General features: G+C 41.3%; 2 protein-coding genes across 2 annotated transcripts; both read right to left on the reverse strand.

Moving 5' to 3' along the window:
* Nucleotides 1–727: 727 nt before the first annotated feature.
* LOC134437717 (uncharacterized) lies at nucleotides 728–9269 on the reverse strand. The gene is made up of 7 exons (XM_063187236.1): nucleotides 9056–9269; nucleotides 8746–8900; nucleotides 8518–8628; nucleotides 8360–8413; nucleotides 3564–3698; nucleotides 2632–2754; nucleotides 728–1257 (listed from the first exon to the last, which is right to left on the reverse strand). Exons 1-7 carry the CDS (start codon nucleotides 9060–9062, stop codon nucleotides 1219–1221), a joined length of 624 nt encoding a protein of 207 aa, XP_063043306.1. The 5' UTR covers nucleotides 9063–9269; the 3' UTR covers nucleotides 728–1218.
* Nucleotides 9270–10123: 854 nt separating this feature from the next.
* LOC134437718 (macrosialin-like) lies at nucleotides 10124–18680 on the reverse strand. The gene is made up of 6 exons (XM_063187237.1): nucleotides 18359–18680; nucleotides 15519–16075; nucleotides 15102–15221; nucleotides 14140–14209; nucleotides 12181–12354; nucleotides 10124–11670 (listed from the first exon to the last, which is right to left on the reverse strand). The coding sequence occupies exons 1-6, from the start codon at nucleotides 18405–18407 to the stop codon at nucleotides 11531–11533; spliced, it is 1110 nt and encodes a 369-aa protein (XP_063043307.1). The 5' UTR covers nucleotides 18408–18680; the 3' UTR covers nucleotides 10124–11530.
* Nucleotides 18681–19087: the final 407 nt, after the last annotated feature.

The following is a 19087-nucleotide window of genomic DNA, read 5'->3' on the forward strand; positions in this document are numbered from 1 at the left end:
AACATTCCTCTTTTGATACAAACAGAACACAGAGGCTGCAGAGTACGTTCAGACACACTAAGCCATTGCTAAGGTATTACAAATGTATCATGAAAGTGTCTGAAGGTACTCTGTAACTTCTGTCAGGATCACCTGATCAGGACAGCTGATCAAAACTGACAAGACAAGTTCAATAAAACTACCTTACAGACACTTGGAGGGCAGAAATGCGCCTTTCTCTGATGATATGACTGATTAAGCTGTATCGTTGTAATGGCCTGAGTATCCTCAGTAAACTCTGAACATGATTGACAAATCTCTGCCTCTGTGTCTATCTTCCACCTGTGAACACAATTCTTACAGTATGAAAAGTGCAATTTTTCCAGTCATAATGAATAGCCTACTTAGAATTTGATGATGGTGGTGGTAAGTAGGCCTATCCATGAAAAAGGTAACATTAGTGAATGGGTAGCATGAAATCTGGAAATAAACAACTAAAAATCTTACACAGTGTACCTAAACCGAATGAAACTGTAATTTGGAAATAAGAGCCATTGACGAAATACAATCTAATATTATTCATGTGGCGATTTACATCGATTTCAATTAGGCCTATCTGTCCTGGATTTCAAAGAAGCACAATGATTTAAAAATGTCAACAGGCCTGGGTTGTTGTTTTCTTTTTCAGACATCACCCTCAATTTTGCAAAGTAATACAGTGCAGATAAGGCAAAAGTAAATTTGATTTATTTGTTTGGAAAAGGTTATATAAAAAAATCATGCATGCTATTACACCAAATCAGTCTTATGTGAGTCCATTTGGCTACTCTTGCCAATGGTCTGTGGACACACCACCAACAGTATAACTGTCAACCTTTGGCTTCCCAACTGGACAGGCTGATTTCACGGAATTACTGTATGATTGAATTGTTTTTGGTGCTCCATATACTATCAGTGTATTTATGACAACAGTTAAAAAAATATACAGTGTATTGAATGTGCACTAAGTAGGCCTACAACGTTATACTTGTGATGACGTGTAAGCATTTCAAATATATGAAAAATAGACAATTGTACAATTATATGCAGTAGCAGATAATTTTACACACACATACACACACACACACACACACACACACACTATATTTCAAAACACTGAATAGGCAAAATCAATATATTTCATGGTTACAAATCGGCATACACATGATGGCCCTTCTGCTTCTCTCTTGATTCTGTTTGTCATTGCTGGTCCGCAGGAACATGCACTGTGATCACAGGCTGGAAAAGAACAAAGAAGAAAAGCCGGTTCATTGTACACTCGCATGATCAAAAGAATTGAACTCACAGATGTAAACATTACAATGAATTGAGGAAACACACGAAACAGTTTTATCTTTGACCTTTGTTAATTAAATGTTGGTCTTGTCTTAAAGTTTATGCAACACAATATATGGTTAAGTAAAATCACTGTAATCACACAGTGTGCAGAATTATTAGGTATTAAGTCTTATTTGTTATTAGGTATGAAGTACTTTGATCATAAGGGGGATATGGATGTCTTGAAATTGCCTAAATATTGGTCACATGATCACATTACTATCAAACACATAATTACAAAGCCAACAGGGTCACAAGTTAAAAGTGAAACTACCAGAAAACTATTACTCTGCAGCGCATGTCACTCCACAACTGAAACCTACATTGAGTGGGACGACAAGACATGGCCAAAGTAAGAGGCAGAAACCTGACAACCACTCAATAAGAAACTCAAGTCAAGACTGGGTCTAGAAATACGAGAAGACAGATTCTTCCAAAGCTTTTATGAACTAGTGAGAGTGCCTCTTGATGGAGCAAATGGATGAGCCCATTGCTGGATCAGGAATTTGCGCCAGAAACACTGTACATGAGACGAAACGCTTAAAAAAACGTCCATAGAAATGAACGATTTGTAACGCCAAAACCCCCACCTCTCCGGCAAAAAGGGCCAAATTGCCTACCGATCCTATCATCTCGCAAGCAAATGCCACTCATGCGCAGTTGAAAAATATAGAGAAATAGCTGCCTGAAATAGTTGCCCCAAGATGTCCGCCAAGTGGAGGGATAGAGCTCCACAAAGACGGCAAGAATGCGGGAGGGATAGTGGTGTGGTGTAGAATTAGAGACGAGCAAGCTGGGCCATTTCATGTTGAAAATGGGCTAAATCCATCTCCCAAAGCCACTGCCAGTGTCTAGAAGAGATACTCCTAAAAAGGTGGCAGAGGCAAATGTCTGCATCTTTCAAGAGGACTGTGATCTTTATGCAGAACGTTGGCGTCTGAGTGGAGCTCTATACACACAAAACTGATCCAGCCATGAGCTCATCCACCTGGTCCATCAATAGTCACACGGAGGAAAATGTGCCTTTCTTGTCCATGTAACGTGTTAGAGATTTGACTGGTGGGTAGTAACGCCATTCTCTGTGTATCAGCAGACTCCATTCTCAATTCAACTCAATCGAGACCGGGGTGTGTATGACACAAACTTCTTATCAGTCAAAAGTAAAGATAGGATTTTCTTTTTATCTTGACATTTTCCAGATTTTCTTTCAGACTGTAAACCCGAATTGCCCAATTCTGGGACAAATCAAGAGTCCTGTTTCTGATTGGAACTCACCACGTGGCCCACCGGTGAGCAGCACTGCACCACTTTGCAGCAGTAGGCAGCCAGCGTGGCAGAGATGCAGATGAGGGTGATCAGGACCACCGCGTCCTCCATGATGAGATGGAGCTCAGCATCCTGCCAGAGATGCAGACGAAAGGGAGAATGGGTAGATGAATGTTTTAGTGGCGTGCAGTGATGAAAGTTAATGGGTGCGCACAAGTGCACAGCACCGGTATCTATAAAATTTACAGCCAGTGCGCAGTACCTGTAAGAGAACAGGTTTAATACTGGCCAAAAACCCACATTTGAAAAAAATTAAGGTGCGCTATTTACAGAAGTAAAAAATTATAACCACACTTTGCCGTTTGAGACAAGTGTTCTATGAAGAGAATAGCCCATAGTTATCCAAAATAGTCAAGCAGACATATAGATCTGTAGTGCACGGTAGCACCGGTAACATCCGTAGCACCGGTAATACATGAAAACTACTTTCACCCCTGGTAAGTGTGGTCACATGACGCTTATTCTTGGTTATGGTACTTACAAAACCTGATTCTAAACCTGTCAGTGGACAATGTGTGTGCACCTACCTAAAAACATGTCGAACTGTGCCAAGACCAAAACCCATTCCTAGGCCTAACCTGTGAATAATGTGTGTCCACCAAACTAAAACATAGCCTTCATTTGGCATGCCGCTTCCGCATGCCACATGTAACTTAATCATCTAACTCCTGCTGACAAAAAAGTTAAACCAACTCCCATTTTATTCAGCATTGTTTAATGGCCGCTTTTTTAGGCAGTATGAGCTTGTATGTAAGGTAAAATAAAAACGTAATAATAAATTAACATTGTGAAGGGAAAGCAAGGGAGAGTTTTCAACATCTATTCAGTTGTGATGCTGCTGCAATTCATTGAGGATTATGTCTTCAAACATGTCCACTTACCCTCAACATTAAGCAGCCGTCAAACTCATGATAGCAGGAGCCAAAATGTATGACCTCACTGCCAACCATGACCAAAAAGAAGGTGATCCCACAGATTACACAGGCAATCACCTGCATTCCCAAACAGGATTTCAACTGGGCAGAAACAAATGAGTTTATTAATTTCAGTTTAAACAGTGTATAACACAATAGTATGCTTGGTGATAGAGAAGGAAAATACAAACCAACGCTAGGTAAATTGTGAATAATAACAAGATACTGTCATTTTCAAAACATGCATCTTTAATACTGAGTGACTCAGGCTCTCTGTGATGGTCTTATGGTCGCACTTGAAAAAGGACGAAGGTCCGAAACGTTGTGCCAATAAATCACTGGGAGCATTAACAGTGTTGTGGACTTCTATCATTTACTTCATGGTCTTATACAGTGCCCTCCATAATTATTGGCACCCCTGGTTGAGATGTGTTTTTTAGCTTCCAATTATTTTATTTTTTTCTAAATAATATGGGACCTTAATGGAAAAAAAGAGAAAAATCCAACCTTCAATACAAGTGCATTTATTCAGTGGGGAAAAAAATCCCACATAAAGAAATAATTATTTGACATCAAATAATGTGTGTCACAATTATTAGCACACCTGGTGTTAATATTTTGTACAACCCCCTTTTGCCAACAAAACAGCACCTAATCTTCTCCTATAATGTTTCACAAGATGGGAAAAGACAGAAAGAGGGATCTTCAGCCATTCCTCTTTGCAGAATCTCTCTAAATCATCCAGAGACCTGGGTCCTCTCCTCTGTACTCTCCTCTTCAGCTCACCCCACAGGTTCTCAATGGGGTTGAGGTCAGGGGACTGAGATGGCCATGGGAGGAGCTTGATTTTGTGTCTGGTGAACCATTTCTGTGTAGATTTGGCCATATGTTTAGGGTCATTGTCTTGCTGAAAGACCCAGTGACAACCCAGCTTCAGCTTTCGGGCAGAGGGCAACAGATTTTGATTCAAAATGTCCTGGTATTTCAAAGCATTCATGATGCCATGCACCCTAACAAGTTTCCCAGGGCCTTTGGAAGCGAAACAGCCCCACAGCATCACTGACCCACCCCCATACTTCACAGTGGGTATGAGGTGCTTTTCAGCATGCACATCTTTCGTGGTACGCCAGACCCACTTAGAGTGTTTGTTGCCAAAAAGCTCAATCTTGGTCTCATCTGACCAAAGCACACGGTCCCAGTTGAAGCCCCAATACCGCTTGGCGAACTCCAGACGCTTGCGTTTATGATTGTGAGTGAGGAAAGGTTTTCTCCGTGCATGCCTCCCAAACAGCTTGTTGGCGTGTAGACAGCGCCTGATGGTTGATTTGGAGACTTTGTGACCCCAGGATGCTACCATTTGGTGTAATTCTGTTACAGTGAGGTTTGGAGATCTTTTGATTTCTCTTACCATCCTCCTCACTGTGCGTGGTGGCAAAATAAACTTGGGTCCTCGTCCAGGCTTGTTTACCACTGTTCCAGTTGTTTTGAACTTCTCAATTATTCCTCTCACAGTGGATATGGGCAGCTGCAGTTGAGTGGCAATCTTCTTGTAGCCTCTGCCTGACCTGTGAAGGTCGACGCACATCTGCCTCACTTGTATGCTGTGTTCCTTTGTCTTTCCCATGTTTAAGAGTGGATAAGAGAAATGGCCTCTGTGTCACGTCATATTTATACCCCAGGGAAACAGGAAGTGATGAATTACTAATTAAATGTTCCTACATACTCTGGTAAACTTTGTAAACTACTGTAGAAATGACAGAAATGCTTCAATTATATCTATTTCCTGGGAATTGTTAAGGGTGCCAATAATTGTGGAACAGGTGATTTAATGAAAAATAATTATTTTTTAGTCAGGGATTTTTTTATTTTCTTACAATTCATTTGAGTTGAAGGCTACATTTTCCTACAATTTTCAGTGTGACAGTATTCTTCTGCAATAAACACTGAATTTATTTTAAGGCTTTTAACACATCTCAACCAGGGGTGCCAATAATTATGGAGGGCACTGTATCTAGACATTAATGTTGGCAGTCAATATAACTCATTTTGAAATGTCCATGTGTTGTTACAGCTTATTCTAATGTTTATTGCATTCACTGGTCCTGTTCCAACTTTTGAGGCATGTTGCAGCTGTCAGATTGGAAATGAGTGCATATGGCCTCCAAAACTGCATTTTTTCTTTGTTTAACTGTTAATATGTTTAATATGTAGTCTTCACTTGTTGGGGTTTGTATTTATAAAGCGTGGTCTGGAGATTACCATGAAAGAAGACAACTCTTTCTACCAGGCACGTGCACTCCAATACGGCAGGGGAGGCACGGCCTCACCAGCTCCAGATGAGAATGATGAGCTGCAGTAAATGTGAATAATAGTAACAATAACAGCTATTATTTTCGAGCATCTGCACCATAACTACCATTTGAGCAGAATTTAAACAGTTTCACTCATTTTCAATCATTTCCGTGGCCAAAATCGTAATATTTGCCCATTTCATGTGAAATTGCTCCACATACGCTGAATTTGGGCCAACTCTGAACTGGCCTCACCCCGGATTGCGCAATCCCTCGTTAACAAGTTTGAGCGCATGCGCCATGTTGCTCGTTCTGTGAATGCAACCTGGTAATATTGTATTAAACGTTTTTATACACTTAATAGAAGTATGTATGGTGTGCCCTCATTTCCTGATATTTTTTAAATATTTTCTACGTGTGATTATCATTTCTTTACTCTGGACGCTTTTGCATAACGCCCACTGAAAGATACAATGGTGAGGCGAGCAGTAGCCTGGCCGCAGACTCCTTCTGGTGTTGAGAGTCTTGCTGGACAGTTACGTCATAGCGAATCTGAAGTTCACAATACAGTCAGTCGGTGTTGTTGGCTAGCTTGTTCACTTTGACTGCTACAAGTGGATTTCATAATGAAACTAAGAGCATTCTCAAAGTTGGATTTCCAAGGGGAAAATATGTGATACATAATGGAGGACCGACAGAGCTGAAGGGTTTACTGCAGGTGACCGGTCAGAGGATTATAACTACCCGATCATTTCAAAGTGAGTGGTACAACAGAAAATATTAGTTGTTTCCCCTGTAACTTGTTTGCAACCGGCGAGAATGTGTGGAAGACCATTCGCATGGGATTTTACGACTTAACAATTTACTAAGGACTAAGGAGCCTCACGAAACACAAATCCTCGCGGCTACTCATATTCAATGCCAAATTGCTTTGGACGTTTGGGGCGACGTTTGGGGCTTTGGATGAACAGCACCGGCTAAAGTAACGTTAGCATGCACAACGCCCCACAACGCCTTCACAAAGTGAAGGAAAAGAGCGGCGCATGGACCTGATGTAGGAGTTCAGTAAGACAAATTTCCTGTGTGTGAAGCCTGTGTTTGTGAGACCCGTGGGGAGAGAGAGAATCCTCCGTGATTCTGTCCGGTGTGGTAGCTTTTGTGATGGGCACCGGATTCTCATGTGCCCGGTAACTGTTTGTAAAGTTGAGTACAGGGTACCGTTGAGGTAAATCAAATATACCCGTGTAACTACAAGACTCTGATTTAATTCCAAGGTGTAGGCATAACAGAAATGACAGTCCCAAAATATTTGGTGACCATATCGAAGCTTGTGTAATATCTGTTTACGTTGACATTCGCTTCCTGCCACACCTTTGTCCCACATCGCTTGCCGTAGCCTCGTACAAGTAGATGTAGGCCTACATTTGCACGAGAATCCAGTGCGTATCACAAAAGCCATCACACCGGTTTGTTCGCCGTGGTGCTCAGCGGTCTATATGACACCATGTTACAGGCTACTGGTTCATCAGGATACTCTTTTCCCATCTCCTCTCCTCTTCTCCTCTCCCTCTCCTCTCCTCTCCTTGAGCTCCTCTCCACTCCTCCTTTCTCCTCTCCTCCCCTCTCCTCCTCTCTCCTCCTCTCCTCTCCCCTCCCCTTCTCTCCTCTCCTCTCCTCTTCTCTCCTCTCCTCTCCTCTGCTGTCCACATTGGTGCTGAGTGGTTTATGTGAGACCACTGTTTGAATCCTGTGTGTGTGTGTGTGTGTGTGTGTGTGTGTGTGTGTGTGTGTGTGTGTGTGTGTGTGTGTGTGTGTGTGTGTGTGTGTGTGTGTGTGTGTGTGTGAGAGGGAGAGAGAGAGATCTAATAGCATTTTCTCTGCGGAAATGCAGTATGTCAAAATATGTAGGCCTACCTTATGTTAAGAAAGCTGCTACGACATATGGAACTTGTCGGTAGGCCTATTTGGCAATTATTTATTTGAAAATCTGATATTGAAAAAGTTGCCTCACCAGCCATAAATCCCAGCGCACGTCACTGCCTTCTACAGTATTGGTGTCACACTCAAATTCACTGTGTGCCAAAATCCAAATCTGGGGCAAAGGTGCAGGCCGAAATCAATATTTTAAAATGTCACCCCTGACCTGAGTTTGACATCCCTGCTCTACAGTAATTTTACAGTTTACTGATTCTCTCATTTGGATTCATATGATTAAGATATTTTTTGGCTTATGGGGGGGGGCTGAGGGGCCGGGCCCTGTGTTCCACCGCTGACAGAAAGGACGGTGTTTTGTGACATGAAGAATCATACTCCTAAGAAGAGAATGCCCTTAGCCTTGACGTCCCAACTCCAAGGTAGTTTGATAACAGTCCCAAAAAACAATGTAGCCTACTTACATGTCTAAGCTATTCTCATAGATCTTACAACATACTTATAGGCCTATACTAGTAATCCACGCAACAGTATACTTACGTAGGGAAGTGTAAGTTGCTGTGCTGCAATAGCCATACTTCCAGCCATAATCGCCTGCAAAAAAGTATGCAAAGAGCATTGTGAAGCGAAGCTAATTTATCAAACAATATTTGGCTCAATGCAGTAGGCCTGACGCATTATTCCAGTTGATCACTTACAAAGATTCCACTTAGTATGTGCACTACTAACGGACCTTCCCATCGTTCGATGCCTTGTTGGTCGAGGATACCGTAGTTGATCAGGAAACAACCAAGTACAATCTGAGTGCACTGGTGGAAAACAAGACATTGTATACAAAATGCACATTAGTATACAGTAACGCACATGATGTAGGCTACGGCGTCGTTTTATGTACGCAGTGCGTAAAACACAGAAACATAGCCTACCCCCAGCGCTTTGGGTTCTGACTCCAAAAATTTGTGCTTTCTGTTCGGGTCCTTCTGAAACGTTACTTGGACCAACGGGTCTGCTGTTGTTGTGGGAGTGTGAGAGACAGGGCTGGGTGAACTTGGCTCTGCCACTGTCGTCGTTTGGGTTGCGCCTATGAAAAAAGACACCAGAACTGCACAACTCACAGAATCGAAACTTGGAATAGCTGTTCTATATGCGCATCATTGTGTTATACCTATTTACACAAGGTCTCGTGTATTATATGTTGCGTAACAAACCATGCTTTGGTATTATGAAGGCGCATACCTTCCATCTTCCAGCTACTGCTTGCGTCGTCTCCAGGAAGTAGGCTGCGTATCCATCCAAAGTTTAGGTTTGGACCAGCTGGACGAACACGGGGCGGTCGCTTCTCTACTTTGTTTTTCTACGAACGTCCCCCACTGCAATCGCTTCCATATACCCCCAAATGGCCAACAGTGGCAAGACCCTTTTCTTTGGACGTGCTGTGAGAGTGATAAACAAACACAAGGCGGGGGCAATTGTCTAATTTAAGTCTAATTTAAAGAATGGCCGATTCTAAAGTTGTTTCCAACTTTGATCAAACCAAGAACTTTTCAACCTGCATGCAGACAGTGTTTGCACAACTGTGCATTTGGGAAATCGCTCAACCAAGCCTTGGTCTTTTTCTTGGGAAAAAAGCTTCATCCTATTCAGAAGTGGTGCGTGAATTTACTCAAATGATATTGGGATGAACTGAGCAAATGGTGTATGTAAATGATAGATGATTGTGATGGTGGGTAGGCATGTTTTGTGCCCTCTTAAGTCCAAACATCACTTTCACATCAGAGGGATCTTGGTAATAGAAGCTTTAAAAAAGCCTTTTCCACATTAGAATATTGAAGTATGATGGTAACATGCGATATTCAGGAGACCATGTATTAATAGTGTTGAAATAAAGTGATGAAAATAGTGAAGGATTGCTCACATTCTTAGAACGTCCCTGCCTGATCAATCATACCCCAACATCCCAAGCAGTTTTACAAGGTAAGAAGAGCTGACATGCCATGTCAACTCCATTGCGTGATTGAGGGAATGGGACGGGAATGGTCCTGAGATCAGAGGTTTGCAGGCAGTGCTGACCCAAGGCATAAGTGAACCATGCAATGATTTAGGGCCCCCCTGCTACCAATCCCACCCCCCACCCGTTTAGATGCAGTGTGTGTGTGTGATTGATTTGTTTGTTTCTGTTGCTGATGGACGGCATGTATAAAATGGCTAAACAGCACAGCAGGAAACTCTAGGAGGTTGAACGATGCGGTATAGAAGTAATGTGACATCTAATGTTCCTGCATTCATAGACAACACCCCTTTTTCTGGAAGTCAATCCATCTTTATTGTCAAAACAATGGAAATACAGTTTTTAATCACACTCTTAAATCTTTAAACAGAACACATACTCTTGCCTTGTTGTTGTAGTTCACTGGGTTTCCCTTAAGGAATGTAACTGGCTTGGTGCATAAGAATGAGATGAGATAAGAATCAGCAAGACTTAAAAAAGAAACAGGAATAAATGTCTGACATGTTAACAGAGATCCAATGAAATTTGACTAACAACCATATTGCCCGTCATATTCAAATAGTTTACAGTCTGCAAACTTTACATATACAAAGCAGTGCTGTCAAGTGCAGTGCACCTGAATTTAAAAGCTTACTATTATCCGGCGCCACATATTCTACAAGACCTGGTTCTATCTGCTCAAATAGGAAAAGGTAAAACCAGACCTGTCACAGTATGTGGCACTGGGGGTTAGCTTCTGAATGCAGGTTTCCCATTACTGTCTGAGTGCAAGTTCTCATTTAGATAGCCCTTATGCATCCTGAGGAATAACTGGTTTTCCCTTTCATAATAAAATGTGAATATTGTTGGTAAGATTGCAAAATACAGAACTAAGCAGAATAAATGTAACATGTAAATGACAGTATTGCCAAGTGGATGATTGACACACATGCAGAGAACACACAGTAAAACAAAACCATTGATAAAATCACTTCAACCACCATAACCATTCAATCTGTTTCATAAGCTGATGCGAGATTGGGTGTAAGTTGCTCAGTACATTTCCCAGTATTAATTCAACATCTAGAGAAATGGACCAACATTAGTACTAAATCTAACTCACGATGCAAGTGTCAAATTACCACCGCAAGATGTACTGTGCATGTGTTCTGGTTGAACCAGAGAAACTGGAATATATGAGATGGTTCAGTGACTGAAGTTGCCCGCGATCGCCTAGCTGCAGTGCCACCAAGGTAAAACCAATTTTGATTTAAAAAATAATTTTGCACCTGCAGATTATATATTCAGCAAGCTGTATATATGAGGCCAAATTCATATATACATTAGCAGAATGCTTGACAGTAAAGGTCGAAAAAAACATGACAATACCTTGTCTTATAGAATACCAACCACAGTTCTGAACAGGACATTTTATTTATGAGGTTGATGACTGGAAATTGGAGTAGAATATTTTTGAGCATTTATCCCTTTTCAGATTTCCCAGTCATTGCATGCCAGCGGTTGCCATCTAGGTGGAACTGCACGTTTTTGAGGGAACATTAGGTGCCAATGGGAGTGAGCTTTCTCATTATATTCCAGTTTCTCTGGTTGAAGTAATACACAGCAATGGCACCTTTACTCTGAAGTCTCATCACCCTCGTTTGGGTCTCATGGGGAATGATGGCTGCCATCTTGGCATGGTGTGGCCTTGTTGTTTAGGTTCTTCAGAGGGATTGGTAACCGTCGCTCCTGCGTCGTCTGCTGCAGATGTATGCCAAGATGACAATGATGATGAGGATGAGAAGAACAATGCCCACAGCAATGGCCACCGTGTAGTCTGGCTGGTCAGCTTTGCACATGTCCACTAATGTAGGAAAGACAATACAATTAAAACCAACATAAATATGTTGAAACATGCTCTACATAGCATTTGTGTCCTTGTAAGTTTCCCCTTGTGGGATCAATAAACATAAGTCTAAGTCTAAGGTAAACAAAGAAACTGTAAAAATCAATCAAAAAATAATTTTTAAGGTTCAAACCAATAATGTCCTGTAAGAATGGTTTCTACCTTGGTTATGTTACGTTAGTTAACAGCCTAATGAATGCAAATTTATTTCAGTCAGTCTTCGATAGCGTAACAGGTTAAAAGACATTTCTGTATCTACTTCCCCACATAGTAGGGCATCAAAGAACACAGTCAACTCAAAAGCACTCTTCTATTACTATAAACTGCTACTATGACTTAAACCTACTTTGATCTGCCGACCTTCACCTGCCTCCTGGAACCGACTGGCTTTCTATTACAATTGATAAACCCGGCCGGGCCGGTCCCCGGTAAGTGAATGACATGGGACAGAGGGGGGTCAATACTCACTCGGGCCGAATTCACTATTGGCAGTGAAGTTGAAGGCCTGGACTCTCTCCTGGGTGAACACCACGTATAGATTGTTCCCAAGGAAGACGGTCTCATTTGAACAAGAGTATGAGCGGCCAATGCCTGCCTTGAAGAGCTCCAGGGAGGAGTTCTTGCCAGTCAAAGTCTTCATCACTGCAAAACCACACAACGCAAACAACACAATTTTTCATTTGTAGGGAAGTGGATTTCTCTCTGTTGTTTAAAAACAACTAAATCTTTTGACTGAGAAGACCTGGGTGAATGAGAATCTTCACAGACAGAGTATTGTTGGTTCCCACCTTTTTCTTGCCTTAAAGGACCAGTTCAGTCAATTTCCATATGCTGTTGTATTGCTCACGCTACCCTTGACTTGTCAGTACCCGGTGATGCCACATTTTTCGGCTCAGCCCTTTCCGAGATATGAGCAATTCTAATGGGGGCAGCGTTTGTTTACATTTTTAAAAAATGAAACATAGGCCAACTCCAAATATTTTCCCAAAAGGTACTGCTGTTTGCTAGTTGTCTGCTGATGTTTTATAACCTTTTGGATGTTTTTGGGAATAAATAAAAATGTTTTTTTTGAAATGTAAACAAAGAGCTGCCCCCATTACAATGACCAGGATCTCGGAAACGGCTGAAGAAGAAGAAGAAAAAATCTCAGGCACTGACAAGTCCAGGGTAGTGTGAGCATTACAACTGCATGTTGAAATTGACTGAACTGTCCCTTAAAAGTGCCTTTAAAATGTCTATACCAGTGGTTCTCAACCTTTTATGAAAAAACGCCCCCAGGACCTCACCCTAAGTCTCCCAATGCCCCCTTGACCTCATCATAAGCATGCCAGCACCCACCTTAGTACTGTATGTATTTTTTAAACGGACCAATGCCCTCAATGACAACTAAACACAGCCCCCTCTCAACTGTATCCTTCCAACGCCCCCCTAAGGCTGTCCAACACCCCCTGAGGGGCTGTACCGCCCCCGCTGAGAAACACTAGTCTATGCACCCCTGTTCAAATGCCAAGAGATGCCCTCGCAATCTGTCAGAGTTGGAGTGCTTTTGCAAAGAGTAATGGACAAATATTGCTCTGTCAATAGGGTCACAAGGGTGAATATCAAATCAAATGACTCCAGAAGATAGACCAAGCAACTAAAAAAAGAGATGCTTCAGGAGAAGAGAGGTAGTTCTTGGTTTGTTGTGGATAGCTAATCGTAATCATGTAAATATTAATTTGAACATGCATTAGTTGTATGTATTATAGACAAATAAAACTGTACAATTTGAGAATTGGACACCATGCTCTCTAACTATGTTAAAAGAACACACTGGGATCTAGTATTATAATAGGTTTTTTTTTAATAATAGTATCCAAGTTTTAAGTGGAAGAGTTAGAATCCAACAATATGTACAGTATGTGACTCAATTGCTGCTAACTCTTATCTTGACCTAAAGATCAACAACACTGACCAACAATGGTGCTCAGAGATCCACAACAAAATAGGCTACATTCACACCACACCTGCCACATGACCTGCATTTGGAAGTGGCAGGTCTTGTTCAGCTGGTTTGTCCTAAAAAAATTTCCAGTTTTGTTTTCTCTGGCCGATTTGTCTTTCCTGGTTTTGTTGGTCACAACATGCTTCATTTGAGGGCATTAGTTTTTCTTGTTTTGCTTCATACATCCATGCTAAGGAGATCATTCTTTTTCTGTCTCTTGATAATATTTAGGAAACACACTGCATAAACTGAAAGTATAAAATACACAAGCCATGGACCAAGTCATGAATTTTCCCAGTCATAATAAATACTTAGAATTTGATGGTGTTGATAAGTAGGCTATTTGTGAAAAAGGTAACATTTGTGAATGGGCATCGTGAATTCTGGAAAGAAAAGTAATGCTAAAAAATACAAATGCCAGCTCAGGAACCTATTATGCGTACCTCCTTTTTGGAAAGCGTATTTCAGGTCCATGCTCAATGAGTCAACATACACAGATTTTGAAGTTGTGTTCTGTTCAAAGACATAAAAAGACACAGAGGGTTAGGGTACCATCAACACCAACTTTGCTTTTCACAATTTCAGGTTAAGATTAAGACAGGTGGAGAAGAGTGGTGGCATTTCACAGTAAAATCTATGGCATATATTATTCAATCAGCGTCTTTTTTACCCAATGCCATTTGGGAAATAATGATAAAGAGGTTAAGAGTTAAGGTTGATACTGAATACTGACAGGCTGTCATTCTTGGTTGATAGGGTAACCGAGGTCAACTAGCAGAAAGTGGCGCGAAATGTTAGTAAACCTCCCTCCCGAAGCCTGTGCTGAGCTATCGTACTGGTCCTTAAGCTCAGCAGTATCGTGATATGCCTCCCATGCCCAAACTGGAGCGTTGACTAGGAGGTGGCGAGTTTGGTGGGGTTTCGTTATCTCTCCCCCAACCCACCTGGTGCTGTAGCATAAAACCGTTTGACTACAAGCTTGACGTCCTCCTAACTGATTGCCCATGACTGTCCCTACAATTACGTCAGTGGTATTCTCAATCAGGTGGCCAAAGTAGGCATTGCAACTATGCTGCTCATTGAAGCTGTGCTGCCTTACCAAATGTGATCAATATTTTCATGAATAGTTACTAAATAATAAACTAATATTTACTAGTATGGCCAAAGTACAGTAAGTTAAATGCAAGCTAAAAATGTCTATTTCTGGAAATTCAAAATGGCGGACATGAATGAAAAGTGCTATTTTTCAAGTCATAATGAACACACAGTTTGATGGTGGTGGGGGTAAGTGTTTGTGAAAAGGTAACATTTGTGAGTGGACAGCATGAATTCTGGAAAGAAACCGATTCAAAAATATTACTCAGTGCACCTGAAATGTTTCAAACATGATTCTCGGGTCTCTTACCCTTTTGAAGGTCAACTCAATCTTGCCTTCAGGAAATGTCAAGGTCAGGGCCACAGACTCCTTGCCAACTAGACCACTACTCTTTGTCTTGTTTGGCTGGATGATGAACAGTCCTCCATTCTGCCAGAACATAAAAATGCATACAAACTTAGAACAGGTTCATGTGACATTCTTATGCTAGTGATGTTGGCTATGATTATGTCCTCTTTTGAAAGTCACTTTGGTTATAAAGCGTCTGCCAAATGCAATGTAATGTAATATTGTAAAAGTAGGAGAGATAAGCATCAAGTAAATCTTTTTCTTATTATTTTTGATCATTAAAAAAAATCATAGATCACAATATACTTGGAAATAATGCTGTGGAAATCATTTCACAGGCTATATTTGTCGATATGTGCAAAAAAAAAAGTTATGGACCTTATCGTCATCCCTGATCTGCAGGGCCGTCAATGCCATGACCAGCAGCTTGCCTCCTTCAGAGTAAGAGTAATTGCCCTTGGTGACGTTCGTCGAAGGAGTTGGCACTGGGACAGCGGTGGTCGTTTTAATGGTGGTTGGTGTCGTCTTTTTGGTCGTAGTTGTAGGTGTGGTGGTCGTCTTCTTGGTTGTAGTTGTTGGTGTGGTGGTCGTCTTCTTGGTCGTCGTTGTTGGTGTGGTGGTCGTCTTTTTGGTCGTCGTCGTTGGTGTGGTGGTCGTCTTCTTGGTCGTCGTTGTAGGTGTGGTGGTCGTCTTCTTGGTCGTAGTTGTAGGTGTGGTAGTCGTCTTCTTGGTCGTAGTTGTAGGTGTGGTAGTCGTCTTCTTGGTCGTAGTTGTAGGTGTGGTGGTCGTCTTCTTGGTCGTCGTTGGTGGTGTGGTAGTCGTCTTTTTGGTTGTGACTGTGGTCGTTGTTTTGGTTGGCGCAGTTGAGTCCATAAACTCATGTGATGGCGCAAGGGTCGCAGATTCCTTCTTGTCCTCTTGGCCTGAGGTGATGGCTGCAGTACACGATAATAGAGATGAACAGGGAGATAAGAAGATCTGTAATAATGACCATTTCACTGTAATAATTCAAACATTTAGGAGAACATGATGATAATGATTATGCTGCTGCTGCTGCTGCTGATGATGATAATGATGACGATGAGGGTGGCAATCAACACGATTAGGGAGGCCGAAGAAAGGCATTTCCATGGCAGTCACTAGAAAACACTCAAACTGGATAGCCTTCCTAACCAGCTCTCATCTGAATCACAACCACATTAAAGCCCTCATTGGTTGCTGGCTAAACATGACACATTACCACAATGATGGCAAAAGCATGTGACCAGACCCATAGCCGTGGGAAACAGCTTACCAAGAACCTGCAAACGCCAGATTTATACACCTTTGTGCAAAACAATTCCAGTTCTGCATTTTTTTAAACAAACATCCTTTGTATAGTCAGGTTCCAAGTGTGCTGGCCAGAGCACATGTAGGCCTATCATCAGGCTGTGTATCCATCAAATTTAATGAGCTTGTCAACTTGCTTTAGGCCTATTCAGTATTGTCTTTGCATCCAAATGACACCTGGCAAAGAATCACTCTAAAATCACAGCAAGCCCATATTATGACCATAGGCTACATTATTACCTCCACCAAGAAGGTTATGTTTTCGGTGGCGTTGGTTTGTTTGTCTGTCTGCCTGCCTGTCTGTCTCTCTGTTTGTCAGCAGGATAACTCAAAACGTTATGAATGGATTTTGATTGGATTTTGATTGAATTTTTGTGGAGTTGTTGATGACAATGACAAAAGGAACAAGTGATTCATTTTTTTTTACTCGTCTACTAGTCACAGTCACAATTTGCTGTTACCGGAGTGGCAATGACTAAGCCGTAGTGCATTACTAAAGATTCTGTGTTATGTTATAGTACTGTAGTACTATGGTAGTTAACTTGTCAATGGCTATTAGCCTACAGCGTGGCACTGGAGGTATGGTGTGCATTAAGGGCTACAAGATTCCCTCACACACACACCACATCATGTTAAGCGCCCTTGGGTGTTTTGAGAGGCGCTATAGCCAATGAGACGGAAGTATTATTGTTAAAGGTGCACTGAGTAAGATGTGGACAGAGTAGGTACTGCAACTGCACTGTTCATTGAAACGGTGCTGCTTATGCTAAATTAGGTATGAGGTGGAAAGAGTACTAAAATATTGTACTCAAGTACAAGTACTGTTACTCTGTTGAAAAGGTACTCAAGTACGAGTAAATTTACCAGTCAAAAAATCTACTCAAGTAAAAAGTAAATAATTTAAAACCTACTTTGAGTAAAAGTAAAAAGTTACTTTTTAACAATCAGCGTTCTCTGCCTCTAGATGTGCAAGGGGTGCACTGGGTTAGAGGAAGAACAGATAATGTTGCTCTCCTCTGAGTTAAGTGAATCTCCATCGTCAGCCTCCATGTCAGCCATCATCTTTTGAGTGAGAGACAGGTCGCAAGCGCCAACTCTTTATAAACTAGGCTAGAATTCTAGAGGTTTTTTTTTTTTTTTTACTCAGTAACGCTTGTGCTGTAAAATGTAGCCTACCAAAGTACATTACTCGAAAGTCGAAAGAAAATGTACTTAAGTGAAAGTAAAATTACAAAATTTAAAAAGTAGTTTAACAAGTACAAGTAGGCCTACACACAAAAAAGCTACTCAATTACAGTAACGCGAGTAAAGTAGGCTAATTAGTAGGCCTACTTTCCACCTCTGGGTATATCCATGAATATTTACTCAATAATAAATCAATATTTACTAGTAGGCCTATGACCAAAGTACAGTAATTTTTGTGGCTAAAAATTGTCTATTTCTGGAAATTCAAAATGGCAGACCAAGATCCCCCTTTTCATGTAGCCTATGAAAAGTGCATTTTTTCCAGTCGTAAAGAATAGCCTACTTGGAATTTGATGGTGGTGGTAAGTAGGCTGCTTGTTAAAAAGGGAACAATTGTGAATGGTCAGCATGAATCTGGAAATTAGCTAGACCTAGGCTACTGAAAATGTTACAGTGCACCTTTAATAATAATAATAATAATAATAATAATAATAATAATAATAATAACAACAATAATAATAATAACAACAATAATAATAATCCATGCTGTATGACAACATTGACAATAGCCTGCTGCCAATGTCACGGGTTGTTAAAGTCATGAAAACATGCACCAGTTTGAAGCAGTGGCTACATCGTATCATCATGAAAAGCAGACAGTTTAAATTGATAAGGTTTCATATTAGGCTACAAATGGCAGTTACCTGTGGATAAAACACACGCGGCCATCAGGAAAAACAGCCCTGTCTTCATTTTGAAGGATATTTTTTCTTCGCCGAGACAAACGAACTGTCAGAAGACAAAAGCTGAACTGCGCGCAGTTGACTTGACTGCAGGGACTAAGCTGACTGAGAAAGGAAGAGAAACGAAACTAAAAAATGAAGGAAGTACATCTCTGACCGGTATGATGATAGCTTGTTTCTTGATCATAAAAAGTAGCCAGCTGTTGCTTTTTCAGTGATACAGTGACCTGAACAGGCTATAGCGTAAGCATATTGGAAGGAGAGTGCACTTAAATGCACACTTGGAAAGATTGATATTTAATGCCTATCGCTTGGCGTGATTACCAGGAAGTTTGTAACTCGGATTTTTGTGGTTTGGGTGCGTATTCGGTCAGCTGATGTTTTGGAAAGTATGAAACGTGAACTTCCTCCTCTGTGCACTGTCCTTCCCAAATGCCAACCTGACTTTGGGCGGCAAAAGGAAAACCCAACGTTGGCAAAGTTTGACAATAGTAGCCCATTTTGTTTAACGCAGTGATTGCTTGCATGTCGTCAAAAAGGCAATGTATTAAATAGAATGAAAGAGGAACCAAAACGAGGGGAAGCTCAAGATAGCACATGTCCTGATGCTCGTACCGCGCTCAACTTCTTTATTTGCCATTTGTGCATGCACTTGTAGTCCAGGCACAGAGACTACAGGCCCTCTGAGTC

The sequence above is a fragment of the Engraulis encrasicolus genome, chromosome 21 (assembly GCF_034702125.1).
Source record: "Engraulis encrasicolus isolate BLACKSEA-1 chromosome 21, IST_EnEncr_1.0, whole genome shotgun sequence".
NCBI classification, from domain to species: domain Eukaryota; kingdom Metazoa; phylum Chordata; class Actinopteri; order Clupeiformes; family Engraulidae; genus Engraulis; species Engraulis encrasicolus.